General features: G+C 53.8%; 8 protein-coding genes; 2 read left to right on the forward strand and 6 right to left on the reverse strand.

The window, feature by feature from the left end:
• Positions 1-14,165: 14,165 nt before the first annotated feature.
• Positions 14,166-14,363, reverse strand: CHC_T00001896001 (hypothetical protein). Its single transcript, XM_005712950.1, has one exon. The coding sequence runs from the start codon at positions 14,361-14,363 to the stop codon at positions 14,166-14,168; it is 198 nt and encodes a 65-aa protein (XP_005713007.1).
• On the reverse strand, positions 14,364-14,489 carry CHC_T00001897001 (hypothetical protein). Its single transcript, XM_005712951.1, has one exon. The coding sequence runs from the start codon at positions 14,487-14,489 to the stop codon at positions 14,364-14,366; it is 126 nt and encodes a 41-aa protein (XP_005713008.1).
• A 2,448-nt stretch (positions 14,490-16,937) lies between these two features.
• Positions 16,938-17,647, reverse strand: CHC_T00001898001 (hypothetical protein). XM_005712952.1 is given in 5 exon segments: positions 16,938-17,101; positions 17,102-17,224; positions 17,329-17,397; positions 17,506-17,598; positions 17,599-17,647. The coding sequence occupies 3 exon segments, from the start codon at positions 17,596-17,598 to the stop codon at positions 17,102-17,104; spliced, it is 285 nt and encodes a 94-aa protein (XP_005713009.1). The 5' UTR covers positions 17,599-17,647; the 3' UTR covers positions 16,938-17,101.
• Positions 17,648-19,567: 1,920 nt separating this feature from the next.
• CHC_T00001899001 (hypothetical protein) lies at positions 19,568-19,804 on the reverse strand. The gene has a single exon (XM_005712953.1). It carries the CDS (start codon positions 19,802-19,804, stop codon positions 19,568-19,570), a length of 237 nt encoding a protein of 78 aa, XP_005713010.1.
• A 152-nt stretch (positions 19,805-19,956) lies between these two features.
• On the forward strand, positions 19,957-20,715 carry CHC_T00009072001 (Rab geranylgeranyltransferase, beta subunit). Its single transcript, XM_005712954.1, has one exon. It carries the CDS (start codon positions 19,957-19,959, stop codon positions 20,713-20,715), a length of 759 nt encoding a protein of 252 aa, XP_005713011.1.
• A 21-nt stretch (positions 20,716-20,736) lies between these two features.
• CHC_T00001900001 (hypothetical protein) lies at positions 20,737-20,931 on the reverse strand. Its single transcript, XM_005712955.1, has one exon. The coding sequence runs from the start codon at positions 20,929-20,931 to the stop codon at positions 20,737-20,739; it is 195 nt and encodes a 64-aa protein (XP_005713012.1).
• A 35-nt stretch (positions 20,932-20,966) lies between these two features.
• On the reverse strand, positions 20,967-21,284 carry CHC_T00001901001 (hypothetical protein). Its single transcript, XM_005712956.1, has one exon. It carries the CDS (start codon positions 21,282-21,284, stop codon positions 20,967-20,969), a length of 318 nt encoding a protein of 105 aa, XP_005713013.1.
• Positions 21,285-22,425: 1,141 nt separating this feature from the next.
• CHC_T00001902001 (hypothetical protein) lies at positions 22,426-23,829 on the forward strand. Its single transcript, XM_005712957.1, has one exon. The coding sequence runs from the start codon at positions 22,426-22,428 to the stop codon at positions 23,827-23,829; it is 1,404 nt and encodes a 467-aa protein (XP_005713014.1).
• The last annotated feature ends 77 nt before the right edge of the window (positions 23,830-23,906 follow it).

A 23,906-nucleotide genomic window follows, 5' to 3' on the forward strand; every position in this document is an offset into this window, starting at 1 on the left:
TGGCGGCTTGCATTGCAAGACTGTCCGTCTGTTGTTGACTGCATTCAGAGTATTGTGAACCAAGCGCCTTTGAAACGTTTGGGCTCACGTCTTCCTGGCGTGTTAAGAACACCAGTGGAGGTTTTCACTACAACTAAGCCTGTCCGACCACTACTAGCTGCACTCCCCATGTCTAAGTACCCGACCGCCTGCACTGATGACGAGAGTAGGGTTCAGCAGATCATTGAAATTGATCGTCTACAGTCGGCTCTGGATGAAATGCACAAAGATGTATCCACCCGAGTAGATGCCGCCCAAGCTCGACAAGTTCTGCGACATAATTCTAAGACTAATGTCTTACCCGCCAACTTTCGCGCCGGGGATATAGTATTGGTGCGAAGAGCACAGCAAACCAAGGGTCACAAGCTTAGATTTGTTTGGCGAGGGCCGCGGCGAATTACTCAAGTGATTAGTAATTGGGTATTCGAAGTCGAAATTCTAGTCGATCAGAAAAAAGAAACTGTTCATGCGCGAAGGCTGATGTGGTACCGATCTGACAGAGATGGGCAAGAACTGAGCCCTTTTCTTGTTGCATATGCGGAGCATAGTGAGACAGTATACCAAGATGTCAAGAGACTGATGGGTATCCGGAAAATGGATGGATTGCTAGAGGTGCTCATCGAATGGGAAGGTCTACCCGATGTTGTAGACCAGACTTGGGAACCTCTCGTCCAGATCATTGAAGATGTCCCTGATAGACTGAGGAACTTCTTCAAGTCGCCAAATGATAATGGCTTGAAGTCAGATGCGCTCAGGATTCTAAATGAGTCCTAGACGTGACCACCAGAACTCATGGGGCAATGTAGCGCCATCTGACCTGACCGTCTACTGTCTGACCGCCAATCGTTCGCCTGTGCTACTGTACGCAGATATGTGTCTGCGTCCTCCTCGAACGGCCTCCACGTACAGTGTGGAGGATTGTTGTATTAAAGCCACAATTTGTCCGAACACTCTTGCAAGGTTCGAATTACCTGACCTTTGGGTCCAGAAGAAAGGACCATGAGAATGGCCGGTGGAAGGAGATAAAGGTTCACCGATGGTGAATGAATAAAGAGAGAGGGACTACCCTACCTTTGCCCTTTCTGAGAACGTATTCCCTGAAGTTAACTCAGGACTGGGAGCAAAACTGGGGTCGTCCACATAGACATCAAGCGGACGTTGTTCCGCTTCGGGTTTGTCGCGGTCTGGGGGCACACGCCATTCAGAAATTGCGTTAACAGTGTTCGGGTAAGGGAACAAAAAGCTCAGTAGACGGTTCCGCAATATGTTATGGCGGCGCGTAGAGCCATCGTCACAGGAACAGATAGTCGCGTGGTGGCCATAAACATCCAGGGTAGGAATCGGACGTGTGCGGAGAGGTAGGCGGTGTTCCGTTTTGCGGTGTTGGCTGGCAGTGCAAGATGGGCAAGGATCAGTGCCATTGAAAATGGGATTACCCAATCGGATCTCTACCATCGTTATCCATATCTCAGGCGCAACACGTGTGCCGTTGTCAGAATGTGGCAGGGCCAGGAAGCCTTCCCCTACTACCGCGGCCCGACCTTGAGGGTCGGGCCGCGGTAGTAGGGGCCAGCGACTGAAACAGGACGCGAGTGCGAATTCCCAAGTCCGTACGATCACGACGCAACGGCTGTAGTTGGGTCAAACGGTGATCCATGACTTTCTGTGTCAATGTGTTCTGTAGGTGGGCTGGGACGACGAAGTTGGAGTGCAGGGCATTGGCAATGAGGACATCCGTGGGGTAGTCTTCGCCGAGGGTAACAAGAGAATTCAGAGAGTCCATCGGGCGGCGTAGTAAAGGCACAAGCCGGTTGCGGCTGGTGGATGTGAGGGTGTCGACGAGTGGCAGGGCAGATAGTAGGGAGCTCACGTACGCTGCGTTCATGACATCAGCTGTCAGTGTAAGTCCCAGGCCGCCGACCTTGGTCGGGAGCTGCGCTTGATTCCAGGCGTCATCGGTAACTGCGCTGTGAGTGTCCTCAAAGACCCTTCGCGATCCCTTGCCGTACTGAGGGCAGACCGGGGAGGTGATGTGCGGCGGGGTGCATCGGAGGGCATAGGTCAATCGGATGGCACTAGCCGTGAGGCGGAGTAGGTAATAGCTGAGTTGTGGATCATGCAGATCACGGATGCGATCCCACACATGTTCCACGAGATGCAATTTGTTGTGGAGAAGGGACGTGCTGCCGTGCAGATCGCCAATCGGAGCGCCTAGAATGTCGATAGCTGGTTGTCTGTTGACACTACAGGGTAGCGGGCCAAGGTCGCGGCCCCACCACTACGCCTCTGTGTTTACCATGTTGATAGTAAAACCACGCGAGGGACCTTCGATGCAGAGGAATTAGAGAACTGTAGCTGCTCGGGAGCGAGGCAGAATGATATTAACATCATCGGCGTACGCTGCGAGAAGACGCAAGTCACGGAATATGTTAGCTAGCTGTTGAAGCAGTGGTTGCAAGACCAATGAAAAGAGTAGCATGCCTAGCGGATCACCTTGCTGAGTTCCGTTCAGGCTCAGGAGCTCGTAACGACCGAACAGAAGGTGCGGGGTGGACCCGTATAACATATGGACAAACCGGGATATTCCCGGCACAGTTTCGATGACCAACTTCAGGAAGAGTTCGCGTTCTATTGCGTCGAACGCGTTTGAGGCGTCGATTTTCAGAAGTACCATGTCCTCGGAGGCGAGTCGCGTGACTGCAGCGCGAGTGGCATGGACGATCGCTTCGGTGCCACCTCGTGTTCCAATCGCGAGCTGATGTGGAAGGAAGTGCTTCTGAATCTGAGGGTCAGTGGATACTTTCTTGACTAGGAGACGTCCAATAAGGCGCCGAAGAACCAGACCCATGGCGATAGGTCGGATTTTGGAGTGTCCGGTCTGACGTAGACCGATGAGGAGAGCACCCGCGAACCAGTCGCGATAGAAGGAGGGAACTTGACCATCCACACATTTGTTGATAAATATGGTAAGTTCCGCGAGAGCCGACCGATACTACCTTCGAAGGTATTGTTGTGGGAAGATAGAAATTGCAGTTTATTCGGTTAGCCCTAAATCTGGAAAAAGGGAAATTATTCGTTCGACGCGCCGGCGGGAAATCCGGATATATTAAAATCCGAGGGCGGTATCCCGACAGACCCTCGCGGGCAACTTGCTACTCTCCGACAGCGCCGGCGAAAAGTCTCGAGACTCGACATCCGAAGTATCCCCATCCCCCTCGCTCTCGCGAATCCTTTCCCACGCCGCTGCGTGCGACGAGCGCGGCTACTACTAACCTCATCGTTCCCGTTCTCCCACAGTTATGGGCCCAGGGGGAAAGATGAGTAAATTATTAGGATTCTTCGACCCGCCTCTCTTCGCCGCCGATGGCGATCTTGAAGCCTGGCGCAAGAAGGTTGGACAGTGGGTCGACTCACTTAAAGTCGCCCACGACCAAGGCACCGATCGCACTTTTCAGACGATGTTCAAGCTCCTCGGACGAACGCTCTATGAGCGCGGCCTTCCGGAAGCTCAGAAGGCAATCGTCGATGAAGCCCAGTCCAAAGGACAGCTCAACTACCTTCAGATGGATGATCCCGTGCAAGCGGCACTCTCCATCGTCGACCTTGTCGCTGTAGACCCACCGATTGCCATGGTCACAAGGCTCATCGCATCATACCAGAAGGTCACCTCGTGTCGCCGAGACAGGAACGAGAAGCTCTCCAGCTTCGTCTCGAGGTTCCGAGGTTTGGCAGCCAAGCACTTGCTGCACGCCAACACTTCTTCTTCTTCGCAGATAGGTGAAGTTTTGGCGATTACCCTCCTCAATAACGCAAACATAGAGGAGGGAACGTTGACCAATGCCAAGCTCCAACTAATTTCGACTGCAGAAGCCCGAAACAAAAAGAAGTCGGCAGTCGTCGACACTGAAAAGGTATCTAAGGTGCATCTCGAGGAAGTCCTCAAGATATCCGAGAAGCTGAAGAAGATTGACGTTCCACTCCGCGAGTCAGAGTCCACGGCCGACGATTATAAGAAGGCTCTGTCCGACTTCAGATCGCAAACAATCACCTTCATCCGCTCCTTGGACATTGCAGTCCAAGACCTAAAGGTGACTGCAGAGAATAATGCTGCGAAGACGTCAGTTGCTGACTCTTTCCGGCCGCGGCACACTTCTTGCAGGATCAACCTTGACGACGCGGTGATCGTGCTGAGGAATCTGACCCAGACAACGTCAATGGATGCTCCCCAGTTTTCCATGAAGGACGTCCAAGCCTTGGTTGACCGCAAGGTCAAGTCTCTCATTGGCACCCATGGCAAGCCTGGCCCTGCAAGCATCTTCGACAGACTCTCTGAAGTCGGCTCACGTCACGGGCAGAAGAAGGACACTCGAATGGGACCACCCTCTAGCCGTGGTAACGCATCTCGAGGCAGTCGCAAGAGGCAGCTGTCTTCGGATCACGAGACCCAGTCCATTTGCTATGACTGCGGAGAGCGTGGTCACTACAGAGAGGCAGCAGAGTGCAAGGAATCTAGCGCCTTCACCAAGAAAAAGAGGACGCGCCGAGACCCCAGTGACGGCGGCTCCGGGGCACATCCCTCGTTTTTTCGGAGAGGCTCCGGCGGCTCGTCAGACAGGCAAGCCTAGTCAGCCATCCCGGCCCGGGGCCTCCTCGGATATCAATCCGAGAATCCCGGATCCAAATCTCATTATTGATCCGGGATGTCCCAGGAGTGTTGGAGGGATTTCTTGCGCCGCAGCCCTCTGCACTGCCATGAACATTCCGTTCAAACTTTGAAGGCTAGACTGTGAACCGTTCTTGCACGGATATGGCAAGAATTGTAGCGACGCCGAGGTCACTATTGGAGTGTGGGACCTTCCCGTGACCGACATGAGTGGAGCGGAAGTCAAAATTTCGTTCTACGTCACGAGAGGAGATGGATTCCTTCTTCTGGGTAACGAGATCCTTCACCGTTCGTACCAGCTTGGACCGGAGAACCTTTTGGTTATTCCAAAAGGAGTCAGAAACCTCTCGTCAAAACGTCTCACGTTCAAGACATACAACGAACCAACAATGTCGAGTGACCCCGATGCGGTTCGCACATTTCTTCTCGTCGTTCCGTCCAAAACATCCTCCTTTGTGAAGTTCTTCTCCACGGAATTCTCATATGCGTCCACTATCCCGCCGGCAGAAACCATGATAGCAAGGTTTCGATATGGCAGAATCGCCGGTCGCTTCGCCAACAAGCTTCATGGATATTCACACCTTGCCCTTCAAGACATGGAGACGCTGTGTCGTCGAGGAGGAGTGATGACTCCTGTGCTAAAACAAGCACTTCAGAGAGCCGTCGAAAAGTGCACTAGCTGCAAAGAAACAGGCCGCCCACTCCAATCGCGGAAGATATCCTTTGGGAAAATACTCGCCTCGTTCAACAACCATGTCCAACTCGACTTGTTCTTCTGTGCAGAGTTCGAGAACGCCCCCATCTTACATATGGTGGATGTCCATACGGGTTATTCACTAGCATCCCTGATGCGGACCCGTGAGATGGACGAAGCAGCTCGGCAATTGGAAGTCGCATGGGTAAACGTTCACGGTGCACCGTCAATCATATCGGGAGACATCGAGTTCTTCAACTCCCGTTTTGCCGAAGCCCTAAGGTACTTCTCAATACGTTTTGAACCCCGTCCAGCCCGACGTCATAACAAACTGGGCGTCGTGGAGCGGAAGAATGCGGTTGTCCGTGTGCTTATCCAACGTCTTCTAAAGGATGCATCAAACTCCTCGGCGTGCAGTGTTGACTCAGTTGAAAGGAAAGACGTGGTCTCACGTGCCGTGTATCTGAGCGACATCCTATATGGAAGCAAGTCACTGAGCAGCTTCGAGATGACTCGGGGTTACACCCCCTCGCTTGTTGGTCTCCCTCAAGCAAAGCTGTCCGCTGATCTCATCACTGCGCATAACGAGCAAGTGGCACGAAGAGCTTTGAGGCTCCTCGACAAGTCGCGATGTCCACAAGTGCTTCAAGCCGCCCAGTTATTGTAGTATACAACCTCCTCCCCCCTGAGCCTTTTTTTAGTTAGATTAGATCAACAACAGGATCCCATACTGCAGAGCCCGACGCTCTACAGTACAACCGCGCGTGTCCACGTGGGCACCACGTGTACGAGGGGCACGCGCATACACGTGCTTACGTGTACCGCGCGCGAACGAAGCGCGCACGCACCACAGGTACTACGTGGACTGTCAGCCTCGACATAGCTGACAGTATTACAGCGCAGGCCGACCTGCACTACAGTAGCCCACTACAGTACCTCGGTACTGTAATGTTATGATAGATTGTTTTGTATATTAAATACGGAGCGGACCGGCGGCGGCGTAGGGCGACAAGCACAGGCTTGTCGACGACCAACCGCCAAGGTCAGTCCACCCAGCTTATTCTAAACGTCGCCTTCGCTCTTTGCGCGCGTTTAGTCGGAGCCGAGCCGGAGTGGACGCGCAGCGCGCGATCGAGCACGGAACCGTCTCCGCCCGTCAGCACTGGTACGTCACCCAGTGCTGCTCCGGGGCGTCGAGGCGTCGATCCGCTCGTGCGTGCGCGCGCCCCTGCTCGCTCCCGCTCTACCACCGGTACCCGGGCCCGAGCCCGGTTCCGTAGCTGGTTGGCCCGCTTCACCCCTTCTCCGATCCGGGGTCTACAGGTCGAACTGCGCGTACACCTCCAGTCGTCTGGGGGTGTTTATGGTACAAGTTATCACGTGATGACCCGGTGTATTACTTCAAGAGAGGCCCAAGGTCTGGCTCGTGGGAACACGCGCACGTGCGGAACCTACAGCCCCACTTCGTCGTCCTTTCAAGGCGTCAGAATCACATTGGTAAGCCCATAAGAGCGGCATACGAGGACGTTCCGACAGCTCCGTCCTCCCCTCTACTTGCTGAGTTGGATGACATGGACTTCGTATTCCCACGGTCGTACTCCGTCATTGATGAGGACTTTGAAGAAGGTATATTCCGTCCAACATCGGCACCCCCTCCGCTCTTCTCGGAGTTGGAAGAGATGCCGAATGTGAGTGACAAGTCGCCTCCAAGCAGACCGGAAGGGTCTGTAGGGCAGCAGGAGGCGGCGAATGTAGACAGCCTTCCTGACTTGGAGCCCCCCGGCGATCTGACGGACATCTCTGAGTTCAGGACCGAAGAGGCTCTGTGGGCTTCCCACCCCATATCAAAGAGCTTATTAGCATCCTCAAAGCCGAAGAGGTTGAACAACCCTTTGCTGGATGTCAACACAAGGTCCATCGATCGCTGCAATTCGTTGTTTGGAACACGGTATCCAGTCTCAACTTCGAGTAGCACTCTCGATTGAACTCAACTCACGAGCTCCCACAGCCGGAAAAAGACATCGGAACCACAGACGTTGTAGCTCCGTCGAGGCTGCCTTTTCATCTTGCATCGTCGAAGCAAAAGGTCCTTCAACAAATTCAGGAAGTGGTTGGGAACAAGCCCACCTCTGAATTCAAACTCCAATTTGCTCCGCGATGGATCGTTGATCAGGCCATAGACGAGGAGAAAGAAAACTACGCACAAGCCGAGACATACAAGGAAGTTCCGTATGGGGATCTCCCACGACATGCCAATGTGATTTCTTCCCACCACTTCTTCCAAGTCAAGACCGACGGAGAAGGAGGAAAGCTGAAGCTAAAGTGCCGTCTAGTCCCACACGGGAACCGGGATCGAGACAAAGAATTCGTCCGGAAAGACTCGGCGACAGCGCAGTTCCCAATAACTCGCATCGTTCTCTCTGTCGCGGCAATAATGTCTTTCTCAGTTGCCTCCATTGGCATCAAAGGAGCATACTTGCAAGCTGGCCACTTTCCCCGGGACATATACGTCCGACTCCCGAAAGGTTGGGTATCTTCTGCCCGAACAGTCTGGAAGATACTCAAGCCGGCCTATGGAATTGTAGAATCCGGACGCCTATGGCAACTCGTCGCCGAGGAATGGATGTCCACGCAAGGGTTCGTACAAGTCCCAGGCCTTCTTCAGCTCTTCGCCAAATACAATGCCGAGGCATCGATAAACCTACTGGTTGCAAAGGTCGTCGATGACTTCCTCGTGGTTGGCGTTCTTCCAAACATCCATCAATTTCACGAAGCTATCTCTCGCCGGTTCATTGTCGGACGCTACGTCGTGAACAAGATCTGATCTTCAATCGTCTTCGTATCCACCAGGAGCCTTCCGGCTCTTTAAACATTAATATGCAAGAGTACGTGGAAAAAATTCTTCCAATCGACGTCTCAAAGGAAAGAAGAAGACGACACCAAGACAAGTGCACCGCTCCAGAGTTGACTTCATACCAAGCTCTCGCTGGAAGTCTCAATTTCCTCGGACATGGCATTCTCCCGCAAGCGGCTTTCGCAGCCAGCTACCTTCAGCAAGCCGTTGGGCGCTTGAAGGTGGCCGATCTTATAAAGGGGAACAAGTTGCTTGTGGAGATCAAAGCGCTTTCCCCGACGCTCCTATTTCGAACGCCGTCGTCTCTCGTCAATCCTTCGTACCTCGCTTTTTCTGACGCCAGTCAAGGTAGCTCCTCATACGGGCAGACAGGGTATGTCTCCGGCCTATAGCTGCCAGCAGGGGGTGCGGGGATCTACCACGTCCTTGACTGGATCAGTTGCAAGCAGAAGCGTGTTGCCTTTTCATTTATGGGGCAGAGATTCTTGCCGCCGCAACGTCATCAGACAGAGGCTCGCTAATGGCAGAGAGCCTGCAAACTCTTCAAAAAGCCCCAGTCAAGCTTCCCGTCGTGCTGACGGTGGACTCACACGGATTGTAGTCCACCGTGACCACCCTTCACGAAGGTGCAGACTACTGCTTGAGGCCGACGGTAGCAAGGATGAGGGATTCCTTCGAAAACGGGGGAATTTCAGTAATGCAATGGGTAAGCGGTACGCAAAACCCTGCCGATGCATTAACCAAGAGGAACGTAGAAATGTTCAAGATCCTCAATGGAATCACGCAGAAAGGTCTTCTAGAAGACGAGGTTCTTCAAGGCTCAAGGCAGATCAAAAGAGCATCGAGCACGCCAATGTAACTCTCGAACTCGTTTAATCGCTGTCGTCTTCCACCACCCTCATCCTCTTAGTCCTTCTACCAGCCCAATCATTTTTCATGTGATTCTTCTTTGTCTTCCTGCTTTCGTTGCGCTGTTTTCCAGACTTCCTGCGATTCTTCTTCCCCTTCCCAACTGGCTGCAATTCAAGCTTCCGAACTTCAGCAATTTCAAAGCCATCGCAACCAATTCCAAGGCACGCATCCAGCACTCCGGGCGATTATCAAGCGCAAAACGCTCAACAGGATCAAGAACGTGGCCTTTTTGGGCGTCAAGAACCACCACGTGGTCTAAACTTTCACCTAGGTCGTCCAGAGCGACGATTCTTATTAAGAAAGTGCCGTCTACCTTGTTGACCATCCACTCCACAAGACTTTCCAGCACGGGGACGCTGCATTTCTTGAGGCGATACCTCCCGAGATGCTTTTCATTCCAGGTCTGTAACTCTGCAAGGCTTCGAGCTTTGATGGGTCCTTTGCGGAGCATTCCAAGTGCCGGATGTTCTCCTACAATGGAGTGTAGCGCGTTAGCGAAGGAAGCACGCACGCACTCGCTGTGTGTTGCATGGCAGAAGAGTGCCTGGTGCGTATGATAAGGCCTAGTGAGTCCGGTGGCTTCGCGATGCCCGGGACCCCCAATAACAACGAAATCGTCTTGATGACTGGTACAGTACTCGTCCAGCCATTCCAAGGCTTGTGCTGTCTTCTGAGTACCAAAGACGAGCTCAACTTCGAAGTTCCCCTGCCCCACCCGGACAAGTCACTTCCATGTCGCTGGTAACTGGGCTTCCTGACGAATCGAATACGGACAACACGCTGGCCTGGAGGGTATGGAATTCCACTTTCCAAAAGCTTGCGCCCGCCAACGCTCCGATGTGAAGCGTAGTACTGACCCGGGCGGAAGCCGTAAGTCCTTCCGGAAGCCATCACCACCCTTCGAACCTCCCAGCGGCGCTGCTCGTGCTCCGACACGCCCATTGCGTTAAGTAAGCCCCATCTCTTCAACAACGCAACCTCAAAAACCCTCCCTCTCCTATCCGACAGCCAACGTTGAAGAACCTTCGATGTTTCCGTCCCGTGCTCAGCCTCTGAGCAATCCTCTCCCGACTGAAGGTGAATTGGAGGCCCCGGGCCACGACGAGGACTTCACTAGACCTCCACTTTCCTCCGAGCCACGCCATCATCTCGACCGCAAGCCTCCCCTTACCCTCAACGAGCCACAGGCCTGCCATCACGCAACGAAGCGCACGACCCCCGATCCCTGGCCTGCCGGCACTCTTTAGGTTCGAGGAGATCGCGCGGTGACTCGCGGAGGAAACGGCCCGTCGTTTGTGGAAGCTCGGAAGTGGGGAAAAACGGCGCGCGGGAGTGATGGCGGAGAAGCGGAGCGGCGATGTAGTGTGAGAAGCGGAGCGGTGATGCGATGCGCGAGGTCAACCAGCGGAGCGGTGAAACGGTGCGCGACGTCGAGCGGCGGAGCAGCGATGCGGTGCGCGAGATCGAGGGGACGCTGAACTGAGCCAGTGTATAACGAGGGCTGGCGGTGGGAGTGCGCAGGTGGTGACTACTGGAAGCTGTTGGTCCGCGGTGGATTTGGGGGTCCGAAAGGGCGCGGCGAGAGAAGGGGGGAATAACTCAACAAGCAAGCGCCCTTACCCTACGCAAATCCAGAAGGCCGCCTTGTCAGGACAAGAGATCGAGTACCGAGCAGCGGCGGCGCGGCGTCAGATCCATATAGGGTTGGCGCCGACGGCGGATCAGCCGGCACCGCGTGCCCCAATTTTAGGGCCAACAGGGGGTGTGTAGGAAGATAGCAATTGCAGTTTATTTGGATAGCCCTAAATCTGGGAAAAAGGGAAATTTTCCGTTTGACGCGCCGGCAGGAAATCCGGATATATTAAAATCCGAGGGCGGTATCCCGACCGACCCTCGGGGGTAACTTGCTACCCTCCGACAGCGCCGGCGAAAAGTCTCGAGACTCGACATCCGAAGTATCCCCATCCCCCTCGCTCTCGCGACTCCTTTCCCCCGCCGCTGCGTGCGACGAGCGCGGCTACTACTAACCTCATCGTTCCCGTTCTCCCACAATTGTACCATTCTTCTAAGAGCATATCCACCGGGCAGCCAGAATGTTGCTATTTCTAGGACACTTGTCCCACTCTTAATTGGTAATTTTCTTTGGGCATTCTGTATAGAAAATATCGCAAATTGCGTCGTCGCAATTCTTGGGCGGAACACCACCGCCCAGGTAGGTCTTTATTTCTCGCCATGGAGCGAGCCTCTACACGAGCTCGACAGCCTTGAGGTTGCTGCAAGGTGCTGTAGCAGAGTTCTATCCTCGCACACAGTACGCAGCCTGCTTTTTGCAGTAGAACAGAGACCATCAGAAAGCGCGGATAGTGTTCCGGTGTTCCGGAAAGTGCCCACTCAAATATGCCTCCGTCAGTTCCCGCGTGAATCGTGTTTCGGTCGCCAAACTCAAGCATAATTCACAGTCTTGTTGCGCGGCAGCAAAAACCAAAAACAGGCATTTACTTTGCGGACAACGTTATTACATGCATTACGTACTAGTGGGGTACCCCCTAAGTTGAACATGATTAGAAAAATAAATGTAAAAACAAGAAGCAAGCGGCATCGGAGAAAATTTTTTGACTGTTTGGAAAACTGACAGTCTCCACGTACCTGCTTTTCTGATCTCAGGAGCCAAAAGGCTCATACATCGGCAAGAACGGCGTCTTTCGGTCCGGGTATCGGAGAGGTTGCAACCACAGAAAAAGCACCCATTATTTGCACGGACATTTCACTGGCTGATGCATTTCGACATTGCAATTTTTAATTCTAATTGCTATTCGGGGACGGTGCAACCTCCTGTGCTGCCTTCTTGAAGATTGCGGCACGCCGAGCGGAAGTTCTCTTCTTCGCAATCTGGCGACGTACCAACAGAGACCTGGGATAAATGGTCGCATCCTTATAATGGTGCACACGGAAAGCAAGCGCTTTCTCCCGTAGCGTTAAGCGCTGTGCTCTAGTCCGCTCCACAGCCTCAGCTGCACGTTGCGCTACATCGGCCTCCCTCTCCTGCCTTACTGCCCGCCTAGCTCTTCCCATAGCGTCCTTACACCTTGCCAACTCCATCGCGACATCCGTTGTCAGGGTCAACCCAGCCGATGTGTCAACATAACCGCATTGTAGCACGCGCGGTTGTACGCCTAAACTATCCTTGTACACCAAGCGTTTCTTTTCTAGCATTTCCTTCATTTCCGAGACTGTCGCCAAAGATGTGTTATTGATAGAACACTGCGGACGGGGCACGTCGATGAGGGCACCAGCATTGAGTGGCCATATACCAGATTTCGTAAAAGCAGAGGTCACATGTGCTCGCGCGAACGCCTTGCCATATGCCTCTCGCATTACCTTCATATAGTCAAACACGTCGTAGCTCTTCCATTCTGTAGGGGAAGAAAGCTGTTCGACACAGCTGCGAATGTGTTCTTTAAATGGACCGAAAACCCCAACATCCAGAGGTTGGGTTGTGCCGCTTGTATGCGCAGGCAATGCGTATACCACAATCCCAGCTTGCTTCAGAGTATGTAGAACCCGGTACCCCATATGGCTTCGATAGCCATCCAAAATTAAAAGAACCTTCCTGCCATTTACTGTGAGGTCCTTGACATCATCCGCAAAATATTTTGCCCAGCGCAGGAAGTTTTTGCTGTCCACCCCAGCCACATCCTCTCTTGTGGTTATGACACTTCCTCGAGGAAGACAATCGGCAACCGTCTCCATGACAGGTGCCCCATTGAGCTCAACAGTGCCATACTTTAGAGATTTACCCTCGACAACAAATAAAGGGCGACCAACATCCCCATTGGCAAATATCACGGGCATGACTGTTATTCGTTTAACATTCCTAAACTCTGGTGATCTCTGAAGAGACTTCTGTCCTCGAGCACTGTAGGACTTTCTTCTATTCGACTGTGCACAATCTTTGCTTGGTGTCATACCACTTTCGTCTAGGTTGGCAATGCGCGAAGAGTCCAAGTTGTACACACGAATTAGCCGTTCCAATTCTGCAAAATGGGTCGTCAGATTTTCGGCATTGGTTGCTTTCCAGCGAGTCTCTTCCTCTGTAGAGGCCCTTCCGAATTTGATCTTTTCTCGGTGGCGCTTAGAAAAGAGTGATAGAAACTTTCGTCCAGGGCGCCCCTCAATAAAAGGTATTGTATTCTGGCGTTCGGCTGAAAACGAAGTCACCATCAATTGGACAGCATCTGCGACGTCTGTCCGTTTGAGGGGGAAGCCGCGGCGAGAGTACGAAAGAACAAGGTCAACAATGACTTGCTCCTCATCGGGGGATAGGTAGGTGCGTGCTTTTTTTGATTCACCTCTGTGTGCGAATCTGTACTGAAAAGTCGCCAAAGGGAGCCGGGCAAGTCGGGCAGCCTCGCGCCTAGTTGCGCCATTATCGATAGCAATGACGGCTCGGTTGAAGTAGTGCTCTTCTTTCCTCTCGCGACTGGTCTTCTTGGTCATGGTGTGGTGGCCGTGGTGTGAGGAGAAGCGGAATGAGCTCTAATGCCCCAATTTGCACCGAGGTTTCACCAAAGTTTGTTTTCCGATGGCAAAAGGGCGCCAAGTCGGATTCTGCATGTCAAATTGTGCCATTTGCATTTTTGAACGATTTACGTCATTGTCACTGAACGTTTTTCACTCAAAAGTAGAGTCCTTTACCGGTAGAAGCTGAATCACAATAAAATTTGCAATAAAGTTTTTGTTCCAGTGATGGGTGCTCTGTTCAAGAAAGGGGGGCATGTACGGGTACAGTACTTTATGTGTATGTACAGGACAAGTACAGTTTGTACAGATGTGAACAAATACCAGTACTGTTGCAATTGCGCATGCCGGGCGGTCTATGGAAGGCTTACACCGTCTGTGTCGTGGCAGTGAGCTTACACTGCGCGGCAGGTGTTCCGATTTCAGACCAAAACGCCCTGTCCGCAGGCCGCAGGCCAATGTCGGTACATCTCGAATTGAACTCGTCAGCCGCTACAGCGATCGGGCGCGTACGAAGTACCGAGGAACGGGCGTGGGGGTATCAAAGAGGTTGCAGCGGTCGTGTGTGAGGAGTGTCGGTGTCCGGATGAATGGGCGTGTGAGCATCGGGTCAAAAGGGAATGCAGAGCGTGAAGGGGCGTCGGACCTGGGATAGTGTAGAATTGGAGCAGCCTCGCGTCCATTTAAGAGAGGAAAACACCCACAGGAAAATAGAGGACATCATCAACATCAGGGAGTGTTGAGCAAGAGGCAACTGATCCGTTGCCGCGACTGTGAGGGCTGTGTGACTGGTTTGTCGCTGTTGCCATCGTCGCTGTGTGGCTGTGTCGCTACTGATTGTGCTGTCGCGTGGTAACTACTCTAATCTTAAACTACGTGCTGTTTTGTTTGTACTACAGAATCGAGAGTGCTACTGAGCTCGCGGCGGCTGTTCTGCTATACGCGCTTGCGGGAGACCAACCTGCAACAGTACCCTTGGTACTGTACAGTATCATAAATTGAAGCACAACGGTCGTATGCGGACGTTGTAGTAGAGCAAACGGGTGTTAAGAAATGAAGACCAGAGATGCTTTCGTGTTTCGAAAGCATTGCAAAGCCAGAAAAATAAAGTTGAAAAGTGACCTCATATGTGAACAGTATCCGACCCCAAATTAACTTGAACGTTTAAAAAGCTATCTTGGACAATTTCCCTAACGCACTTGTTATTGGCAAAAACATCTTGCAGAACACCGGGATAGCAGCTTTGAGTAGGCAGAACGACAGATTGAATACCAAGTTTCTTGTTTGAACTGGCGTCTTTGGTTTCCAAGTTGTTTTACATGCGGTTTTAGGGTGGTTTGAAAATGCTCATTTGCCAGACATACCGTATCTAAAAATGACCAGGAACAACATGCATTTCTCACAAACTTCACTTAGTCAAGTACTGTGGCGGGGGTATCTTTTTCTTTCTTGTCGAGGAAGCGCAAGTCAAGAAAAAGATAACAACGGTCCGATAGACACCAGCACTAGCTGCCTCTCGAGAGGTAGTAGGGAGATACCGGGCAGCAAACGTGTGCTCAGTACTACAGGCGCGTTACAGTACGGAAGGTGTCCTGATTTTTAGACTCACATTAAACTCACTTATCAACCTCGGCCCCCGCTCTCACATCTCATCCGTATCGATCCCGAGCAGCCGCTCCCACACTTCAACCAACGCCTCCTCCGCGCGTCTCTCCTCCTCGGCCGCCGTCCGCACGGCCTCCGCCGCCTTCTTAACCCACCGCTCCTGCTCGTCATACATCCCATTCACCACCTTATACGCCTCGCCCGCCTTCCGATGCAGCCCGACGATCCTCGCCCTCGTCCCCGCCCCCTCGACAGTCTCGAACCTCTGCAGAATGCCCCACCCCTCTCTCTCCCTCCCGCCCCACCCCTCGCCCTCACCCCACTCCTCCTCGCCCTCAATCACCCCGCCGCCGCGCATCCCCATCCCCTTCACGTACGCGTACCCCTTCCCGAACTCCTCCTCCACCTCTCCCCACAGCTGCTTCACATACCGCACCCTCATCTCGGCCCCGACCTGGCTGGGCAGCCCGCCTCCGCCCGTCCCCTCCTGCGCCCGCATCGCCTCCTCGAGGTGCTGCAGCACCATCTTCAGCCGTCCCTCCACCACGTATAGGTGCCCGAGCCCCGTCTTCGCGTCCACGTACGCCCGCCGCACCAGCATCCCGCCCTTCCACCGAGCCCGCCCGTCGCGGTCGAGCACCCGCGCCGCCTCCGCCGCCGCCTCCGCCGCCGCCCCGCAGTACCTTCGCCCCACCGCCGCCCACGCCCCGCCCTCCGCGAACACCGCCCGCAGCAGCCCCAGCCGCTGCGCAAACCCCGTCTCGCACTCGTCGAGGTCCGCCCGCGTGCGCGCCATCCGCCTCCCCACCGCCCGCGCCGCGTCGCGCGCCTGCTCCAGGTCCGCCTCGCCCTTGCCCAGCGTGCGCCGCAGGCTGCGCCGCCGCCCGGTCCGCAGGGGACCCGCCGAGCCGCCGCCGCACCTCCTCCACGCGCTGCTCCGTCTCCACCACCGTTTTGTCCAGGTGCCGCTCCAGCTTCGCCTGCGCCGCCAGCTCGCGCCGCAGCTCCAGCCGCGTCCCCTTGATGTATACGCTCCGCTTCACGTCGATGTACCGCGCCCGCAGCTTGTGCACGAGCTCCGCGCTTGGCGCACCCGACTTGTGCGTCGGCGACGCGATGTACGCACGCCCCAGCTCGCCGCGCGCCCCGTTCCAGAGAGAGAGGTCCGCGTCGATGCTGCGCAGGAAGGTTGCTGTGGAAGCGGCCAATGGCTCGCGTTCGCGGATCGAGCCGGAGACGATGCTCAGGCTCTCGTAGTACGGGTCCGGGTGCACGGCGATGTACGTCGACAGGTTTATGGCCTGTGCTTTTGGCATCGTGGCATTCGCCTGCGGGAGGGATGTGCGCCGGCGCAGGGCGGATGCTGCCTGATCGATAGTCTCTTGAGTGGAGGGAGGGAGGGAGGGAGGGAGGGAGGGAGGGAGGTGTAGCACCGGGATGGGAGTGGGGCTACATCGATTCAGGAGTCTAGGTCACAGGCAGTGGCGTCCAACGCGGTTGCAAGTTCGCTGTCTGCTACAGGCCGTATTGCGAGTCGGGGTGTAGATGCTGCCACGAAATCGATGGGATTCATAACACCTTCCTTCGGCAACTGAAGCTGAATGATGCGTGGGAGGCGACAGGTGATGTATCGCTTTAAAGCGCGGGGGATGCTATAAACTGGTATACTGCATACCATTATGCCCTCTTTGATTCAAATGCGTTCGCACGAAAGAGGTTGGCCAACTTTACATGACGAGAAACAGACGCATCCGTTTTGATAATCACAGTGCTACGCAACACGATTACCGTGCACACTCCGAAGACTGCGATAACATCATTCAATATCCGAGAGTTCCACCGGCCCCTTCAGCCCTGAGCGGGTGATGCGTCGATAGTAGGCGCGTGCCAAGGCCTCGCACTTGACGAGGTGATTGACGCCCTCGGTCTGGTAGCAATGCTGCGCGCGGGGCAGTCGCGTTCGGACAAAACACGGGGGTTCGTTAGCATTAGATGCGGAAGGCAAGCGGTTCCCGCGTGTGATGAGGGGAATGTTGAACAAACCGCTAGTCGCTCGCCGAGTATCCTTGTCTCCTCGATGGCGACCATCGCCTCGCGCGCCCTTTGCTCGCGCTGCGCGTATGAAAACCGTGCGGTAGTAGAGAGAATGAGTAAGTGAGCCGTTACTTGGGGCGCTCATCTGGCATCGCGTCGGTAGGAAGCAGGGAAGAAAGGACGTACGGCAAGAGCGATCTGGAAGGGATCGGCGCCCGGATCGTCCGGGCGCACATCCGGAACCGGCTTGAACTCGCGCTTGACTTTGCGCTCCGGCATGGCGAGTATTCCAAGGGTTGTGAGCAGCAGAAGGGAAACGGTTTGCTCTGTTGTTGACCGAGGAAGAAGCGGAGAGGCGCAATTGGAGCGAGGATCGGTTTGGCGAAATGTGAGACCAGAGATTTTGTGATGTACACGTGGCGGTACGTGTACCGTTGTAAATATGCGAACAGGCCGGAGGGAGACCAAGTGCGAGAGTTCTGTGAACGCCGACCCTGCAAGCACGGGATAGTCAGTGCGGACATCATTGCGAATGGACAGCTGCGCCTCTCCTGGGGAATAAAGGGAGCGATGCGCTTTCGCGTACGGTCCGGGGCTTCAGTTGAGCAGAATACCAAGGGCCTTTTCAATAAACAAGGCAGGATTGGTCGTTCTCCCAAGAAGGTTTGATAAACTACTAGTTGGATAAGGCGAGGAAAGATACGAGTGAGAGCAGAAGGAGGAAGCGGTCTTCGTTTGCAAGGCAGTGCTTAGTATGGTTGTTCCTCGACACAGCGCTCCAGGCGACGATCAGGTAAGCACAACCGCATGGTGGCGATGAATAATGCTCTAGGTCAGCGTTATGTAGAACTGCACGACGCGATTCCAGGGATGCACGGTCCAGCAGCCGTGATCCATCATAGATGAGGGCAGCTGGTTGCAATAGTTTTCACATATTCTTGCGTGCAAGACTAGTCTCCTCAAATGATCACGTAGATCAGCGGCATTTCTTGAAAACAAGGCGTCTTGAAAACAAGGCGTCTTCAAAACGCGCTTAGAGTAGTGAACAGAAGAGTCGGAAAAGTTGCTTGCAATACGTTGCCGTGCGGTACCGATTGCAGTATCCTCTTGCAATATGATCAACAGAAGGAAAGGATTGGACATTTGTTCTTCAGAAATTATCATGAGTGACAGCATCTCTAGCATGCGAGGGCTGCAAACGTTTTAGTTTGACTGTTCTCGGTACTACCGGCAAGGAACACCCAGACTGACGCATGTCGAAAATATGGATGTGTAAGCGTCAATGTAGACTGAGTGTACATTGACGCTGCGAGACGCTCAGTGCAGTGTACTACACTGAGAGCGTCTCGCAGTACCCGCCTCGCCGCCGATCCATAAGTAGAAGAGTCGAGCTGTCCTATTGTCTAGGTGACAAATGACCTCATATGAGGTCACTTTTCAACTTATTTTTCTCGACTTGTGCTAGCTCAACAAGATGGAAAAAAGATACTCTCGACACGGCAGTTGACTTCTGCGTTGTGGAAGGGTGGAGTTTGGTGAGATCTGCACGTCTTCTCCAGCCATTTTTAAAATGCCCAAAAAGGAGCCTTTTTTGACCAACCTCAAAACGTTTTATGTTGATATCTTCGAAACCAAAACGCCTGTTTAAAAAGTCAACTCATCATTGATAGTTCATTAGATTCTTAGTCTCTCTGTGCATTGACAACCGCCATCCCAATGTTCTGCAAGATGTTATTGCCGAGCGCGTATACGTTAAAGAAATGGTGTCCAAACTGAATGTTTTAAAGTTTCGATTTAATTTATATATTTTTGCAAAAAAAAAGCTGGCCTCATATGAGGCCATGACTGACCTCATATGAGGTCAAATTGCTTGTCGTCTAGACACTATCCCGCTTCCTCTCCTCCCCATGTCTATTTCTCTCAGTAATCATAAAGGCGGTGAAGGCAACTTTACTGCATTGAACTGCAAGGTACTGTACCCTTGGTACTGTACCCTTGGTACTGTATTGTACGGAAACTGGTTGCTGTAGAACGGGCATCTTACAGTAGAGGGCTCTTCAGTGTCTTTTAATGAGGGGATTTACTGTAATTGTGATAGTGATAGACGAAGATGCTCTTATAGCAAATAAAGCCAATCCAATTTTGTCCGCATCACTTTTGTTGTTTGGCGGTTTGGCGAAGCTACAGCATTCAGCGGGAATCCCTAACCATTGTACGGGGTATTGAAAGTATCCGGTGACCTTGAAAGTCAACGTGTCGCACAATGTGTTGTATCAGATCCATGACATTGTCCAAACTTTAGAGCTGATCGCGGGTGCAGCATTCGATTCTGAGACACGAGCGGCCACCGGGGAGTTGCACGCAGATCGGATACCTTTTGCTCATCATTCCACGACCTCAAGGTACTACTGTCTCTCCGGCGAACAGGCGAAACCCTCAAACATGTCAATCGTGCAGCCGATTGACGTTGAAAAGCACGTTGCATTTATCCTAGGACTCGAACAGAAGACGCAATCCTCGGACGCCCTCTACTTCACGGACCACAAAAGGCTATCCGGCGTGTACTGGGCGATATCCTCCTTATCGCTATTGAAGCGTCTCGACGATCTCCCCCGCGATCGCATCCTGGACTACGTCATGACATGCTACAACCCCACCATCGGTGCCTTCGCCGGCAACACCGACCAAGACGCGCACCTGCTCTACACCCTCTCGGGCATCCAGATCCTCGCCATCTACGACAACCTTTCCCTCATCGACGTGGACAAAGTCGTCTCCTACATCCGCGGCCTGCAGAAGCCGGACGGCAGCTTCGCCGGCGACGAATGGGGCGAGATCGACACGCGCTTCAGCTACTGCGCGTTGCTCAGCCTATCAATTCTCAACCGCCTGGACGCCGTGGACGTCGACGCCGCGGTGGCCTTCGTGCTCTCGTGCCAGAACTTCGACGGCGGCTTCGGCTGCATCCCCGGCGCGGAGAGCCACGCCGGGCAGGTGTTCTGCTGCGTGGGCGCGCTCGCGCTCGCCGACGCGCTGAGGAGGATCGACGCGGAGCTGCTCGGCTGGTGGCTCTGCGAGCGCCAGCTGCCGTGCGGAGGGTTCAATGGACGGCCGGATAAGCTCGAGGACGTGTGCTACTCGTGGTGGGTGCTCGCTAGCTTGGCCATGCTGGGGAAGGCCGACTGGGTTGATGCGCGGAAGCTGAGGGAGTTTATTCTCGCGTGTCAGGACGAAGAGGACGGCGGGATTGCGGACCGGCCCGGGGATATGGCGGATATTTTTCACACCTTCTTCGGGTTTGCGGGTCTCTCGCTGATGGAGGAGGAGGGGTTCGAGAAGATTGATCCCGCTTTTGCGCTCGCGGAGAGTGTCGTCGCTCGCATTGGAGGGGGATGAGCGTTGGGTGACGACACCCGGTTATGCCAAGAGTATCCTGCTGCTGCGAGGTTGAGAATCTACCACTGAAAGGATTCCTGGAATCAAGCATTTAGCCAGCTCAGTTGAAGCACGGGCAATGGTGAGAGTGCAATGTTCTCTGGAGGGAGACGAAGGTGTGTGCAAGAATTGAGGACAGCGTTGTTGAGTGAGTACTGTACAGGGGGGCCTACGCATTAGTGCCGCCCCGTGCGAGACCCCAAAAAGGTGCACTATTGGGAATCTGCATTACTGCGTGCCATTGTCATACCTATCTGCATGCACTCGGTAATCAACGCTTGCCTGCTCTGTGATGGTTTTCTGATGTGTTTGGCAATGAGAAATGCGCGCTTCGCAGACCTTAGATGCGACAGAGCGTCTTGAACTTGGCACTCAGTCGCTAAATGTTCCAGCTCTCCAAACAATTTTGCGATCTCGACGACATGGGGTATAGTCTTTTTCACTATTGCGTTTTCGGCGCTCTCATCTTCATCACTTGAATGCATTTCAGGCGGATTCTGCACCACCTGAATCGTCTCCAAAACATCCATGGCGTGATTGACAGTCGCCTCTACCACCCCATCATCTGATTCAATATTTCAAACCCACCGCTCCACATCCTTTCTCTCAAAGCTTCGTCTCCCCGTGCCAAGTGACTCAGAACAAACGTTCTGATTTGTTCTGAGTGATTTTGCGTACGGTGCGCTCTGCAATTCCAAACTGTCGCATGACCGCTAGTGTACTGTGTCCATTGCGGAGCAGATCTGCGATTTCGAGCTTCTCCGAAATTTTCAGGCGCTTGCGCGTGGCTTGTTTTCCTGTAACTGGAGCCATAACGAGCAGAAGCTAAGATCCGTCAGCGATATTCGGTGGCGTGAGGAGGATCGGAATGGAAAGCAGCTTTTACATGTACGACACTTTTACTGATGCCACTGTCAACAGTGGCGCCCGCGATTTCGGGTTGTTTTTTCATTTTTGCTTTTTGCTTGTTTATTCATGCAGAAACTGAGAAACTTCATGATTCTTCATGAAGAAACGACTTCAGACAATGGTAGCCACGACTTACACGTTACATCGCCATGATGGAGATGGGCTACAGGGACCCTAGGAAGGCATGGGGGATCTCGATTTCGATGGTTGATCGCGACTATCGGTGGGTCGCCTGAAGAAGGCCGAAGTGGTGATTTTTTCATTTTGCAGCATTATCTGGCAGTTTTTGCGCGCAATTGCGCGCAAAAACATGATTTAATGAAATCGCGGGGCATAACCGCCGGATCCGTATGACACGTGGCACTTTCCGTGTCTGTGCGTCTGGGCCTGCACTATTGGGAGGGTGGCACAACTGCAAGCGGCACTAATGCGTAGGCCCCCTGTACCGGATTACGCGTCCAGCTGCAACACGTGTGTAGGTGGCCAGGGTTGCCAGTTCCTTGCACGAATAGAAAACGTGTACACGTAAATCACAGACGTTGAATCAGAACACTGCTGCGCCGCAGGGCGCTATTGAGTTTACAGCACATACAAAACATTTTTTATCAATAAATTTGGTCTCCTTCCGGATGCTTTACAGCAACCCTTTCCCCGTCGTCCGCCTGCTGCGGTGATGGCGGTGGCGTAGCTTTCCCGTCCCTTTCTTCCTCTGACTACCATCCCCAGCTGAACTCTCGGCAATCCCAGCTCCGGGCTCTCACAATGGCGCCATCACCGAAGCTCCGCTCGTCCAAGAAAAAGTCCGCGTCCCGCTCGCGAGCTTCGGAACGCACCGCCGCCGACGCCTCCCCGCACGCCGTCGACAAGAAGCGAAAGCAGCCGAAGCCTTCTTCTCGTAGCACGCCCGACGGAGCGAGTGACGCTCCCCCAGCTCATCCGCCTGCTGCCACGGCAGACAAGAAGCCGGGAGTTGCCAAGCCACCCGATGAGCCTGACCGCAAGGAGAACACACCCCGGTCTGGGCGGAAGGGGAGGGCCGTCAAGCGCGCCGCGGAGAGCGCGGGCGGGGACGCTGACGCCGCGAAGGTGTCATTGGACGCTGCTGGCGATGAGGCTCGGTCCCTGGAAGACGGCTTCGCTGCTGTGAAGCGGGAAGCGAAGAAGGCGAAGCGTCGCAGTGGCTCGAAGGAAAAGAAGCAAGAGACGCCGAAAGTCGCGACTAGGGTGAAGAAGACCGGCGCCGCCGCAAAAGCATCAATTGTGAACAAGTTCAGCCTTGAGCCCGATGAGCAGCCCGCCAAAAAGAGCAAGAAGGCGAAGGCCACGAGGCGCGCACCACCCGGAGAAAGTCCAGACGTCGTCTTGAATAGGCGCATGACGAAAGATAAGCTTTCCCTTTTAACGCGCTCCCCTCTTTCGCACCTGGTGTCGGAGGAGGACAAGGACGCTGCGGCGCAGCAGGTTTACGGCCAGGGCGCATCGTTTTCCACGCATGTCAAGCGGAAGCTGCAGAATGCAGATGTGGATGAGATCATTCCGCTCGACTCTTCCCAGCCGCCGAAGAAGAAGTCCAAGGATGCCAATGCGGATGCGAAAGACCTCGCCGAGCTGGTGGCCCGGCGGAAGGAGAGGAGGATAGAGAAACGCCGACTGCGCAAACTGCGCAAGAGCGGGGCACGCGAGGAAGAGAGTACGCCAACAGAAAGTGGGGTCATGTATCTCGGTCACATCCCTCATGGGTTTTACGAGGAAGAGATCAGAGGCTATTTCGCACAGTTCGGTAGAGTCACCGCTGTTCGTTTGAGTAGGTCGAAGAAGACAGCGCGCAGCCGCGGTTATGCTTTCATTGAGTTTGAAGACACGGAGATTGCGCAGAAGGCTGCGGAGTCTATGGACGGGTACCTTATGCATGGACAAAAGCTGGTTGCTAAGGTAGTTCCACCGGAGAGGCTGCACCCTGAAACCATGAAAGGAGCGGAGAGAAAGTTTAAAAAGGTCAAGTTTTCAACCGTAATGCGCAACGGCCTCATTCGAAGATCAAGAGATCCGCTCAAGCTCGCACAGCGTTCTAAGCATGTGCAGAAAAAGTTGCATGGGAAGAAGGCACGGCTAGAAAAGATGGGTCTGAAGTACCAGTTTCCAGAAATTGCATCCGATGGTCAGTGATGAAGTAGGTCTAGAATGATGTTAAAGATTTCCAAGCCTTGTCGTACTACCAGGATCCATTGCACAAGTTTCCTAGA

Source organism: Chondrus crispus, genomic scaffold (assembly GCF_000350225.1).
Source record: "Chondrus crispus Stackhouse genomic scaffold, scaffold_118, whole genome shotgun sequence".
Lineage (NCBI taxonomy): Eukaryota > Rhodophyta > Florideophyceae > Gigartinales > Gigartinaceae > Chondrus > Chondrus crispus.

What these genes read in the sequence shown, in the direction of transcription:
- CHC_T00001898001 (XM_005712952.1), bottom strand. Translation starts at nt 17,598, where the DNA reads ATGCCGGAGCGCAAAGTCAAGCGCGAGTTCAAGCCGGTTCCGGATGTG. An exon ending in CCTTCCAGATCGCTCTTGCC is followed by an intron (nt 17,398 to 17,505) that starts GTACGTCCTTTC and finishes TCATACGCGCAG; the next exon opens with CGCGAGCAAAGGGCGCGCGA. An exon ending in TACTCGGCGAGCGACTAGCG is followed by an intron (nt 17,225 to 17,328) that starts GTTTGTTCAACA and finishes CCCCGCGCGCAG; the next exon opens with CATTGCTACCAGACCGAGGG.
- CHC_T00001901001 (XM_005712956.1), bottom strand. Translation starts at nt 21,284, where the DNA reads ATGGATGTTTTGGAGACGATTCAGGTGGTGCAGAATCCGCCTGAAATG.
- CHC_T00001900001 (XM_005712955.1), bottom strand. Translation starts at nt 20,931, where the DNA reads ATGCGTAGGCCCCCCTGTACAGTACTCACTCAACAACGCTGTCCTCAA.
- CHC_T00001896001 (XM_005712950.1), bottom strand. Translation starts at nt 14,363, where the DNA reads ATGGACGCGAGGCTGCTCCAATTCTACACTATCCCAGGTCCGACGCCC.
- CHC_T00001902001 (XM_005712957.1), top strand. Translation starts at nt 22,426, where the DNA reads ATGGCGCCATCACCGAAGCTCCGCTCGTCCAAGAAAAAGTCCGCGTCC.
- CHC_T00009072001 (XM_005712954.1), top strand. Translation starts at nt 19,957, where the DNA reads ATGACATGCTACAACCCCACCATCGGTGCCTTCGCCGGCAACACCGAC.
- CHC_T00001899001 (XM_005712953.1), bottom strand. Translation starts at nt 19,804, where the DNA reads ATGCAACGTGCTTTTCAACGTCAATCGGCTGCACGATTGACATGTTTG.
- CHC_T00001897001 (XM_005712951.1), bottom strand. Translation starts at nt 14,489, where the DNA reads ATGGCAACAGCGACAAACCAGTCACACAGCCCTCACAGTCGCGGCAAC.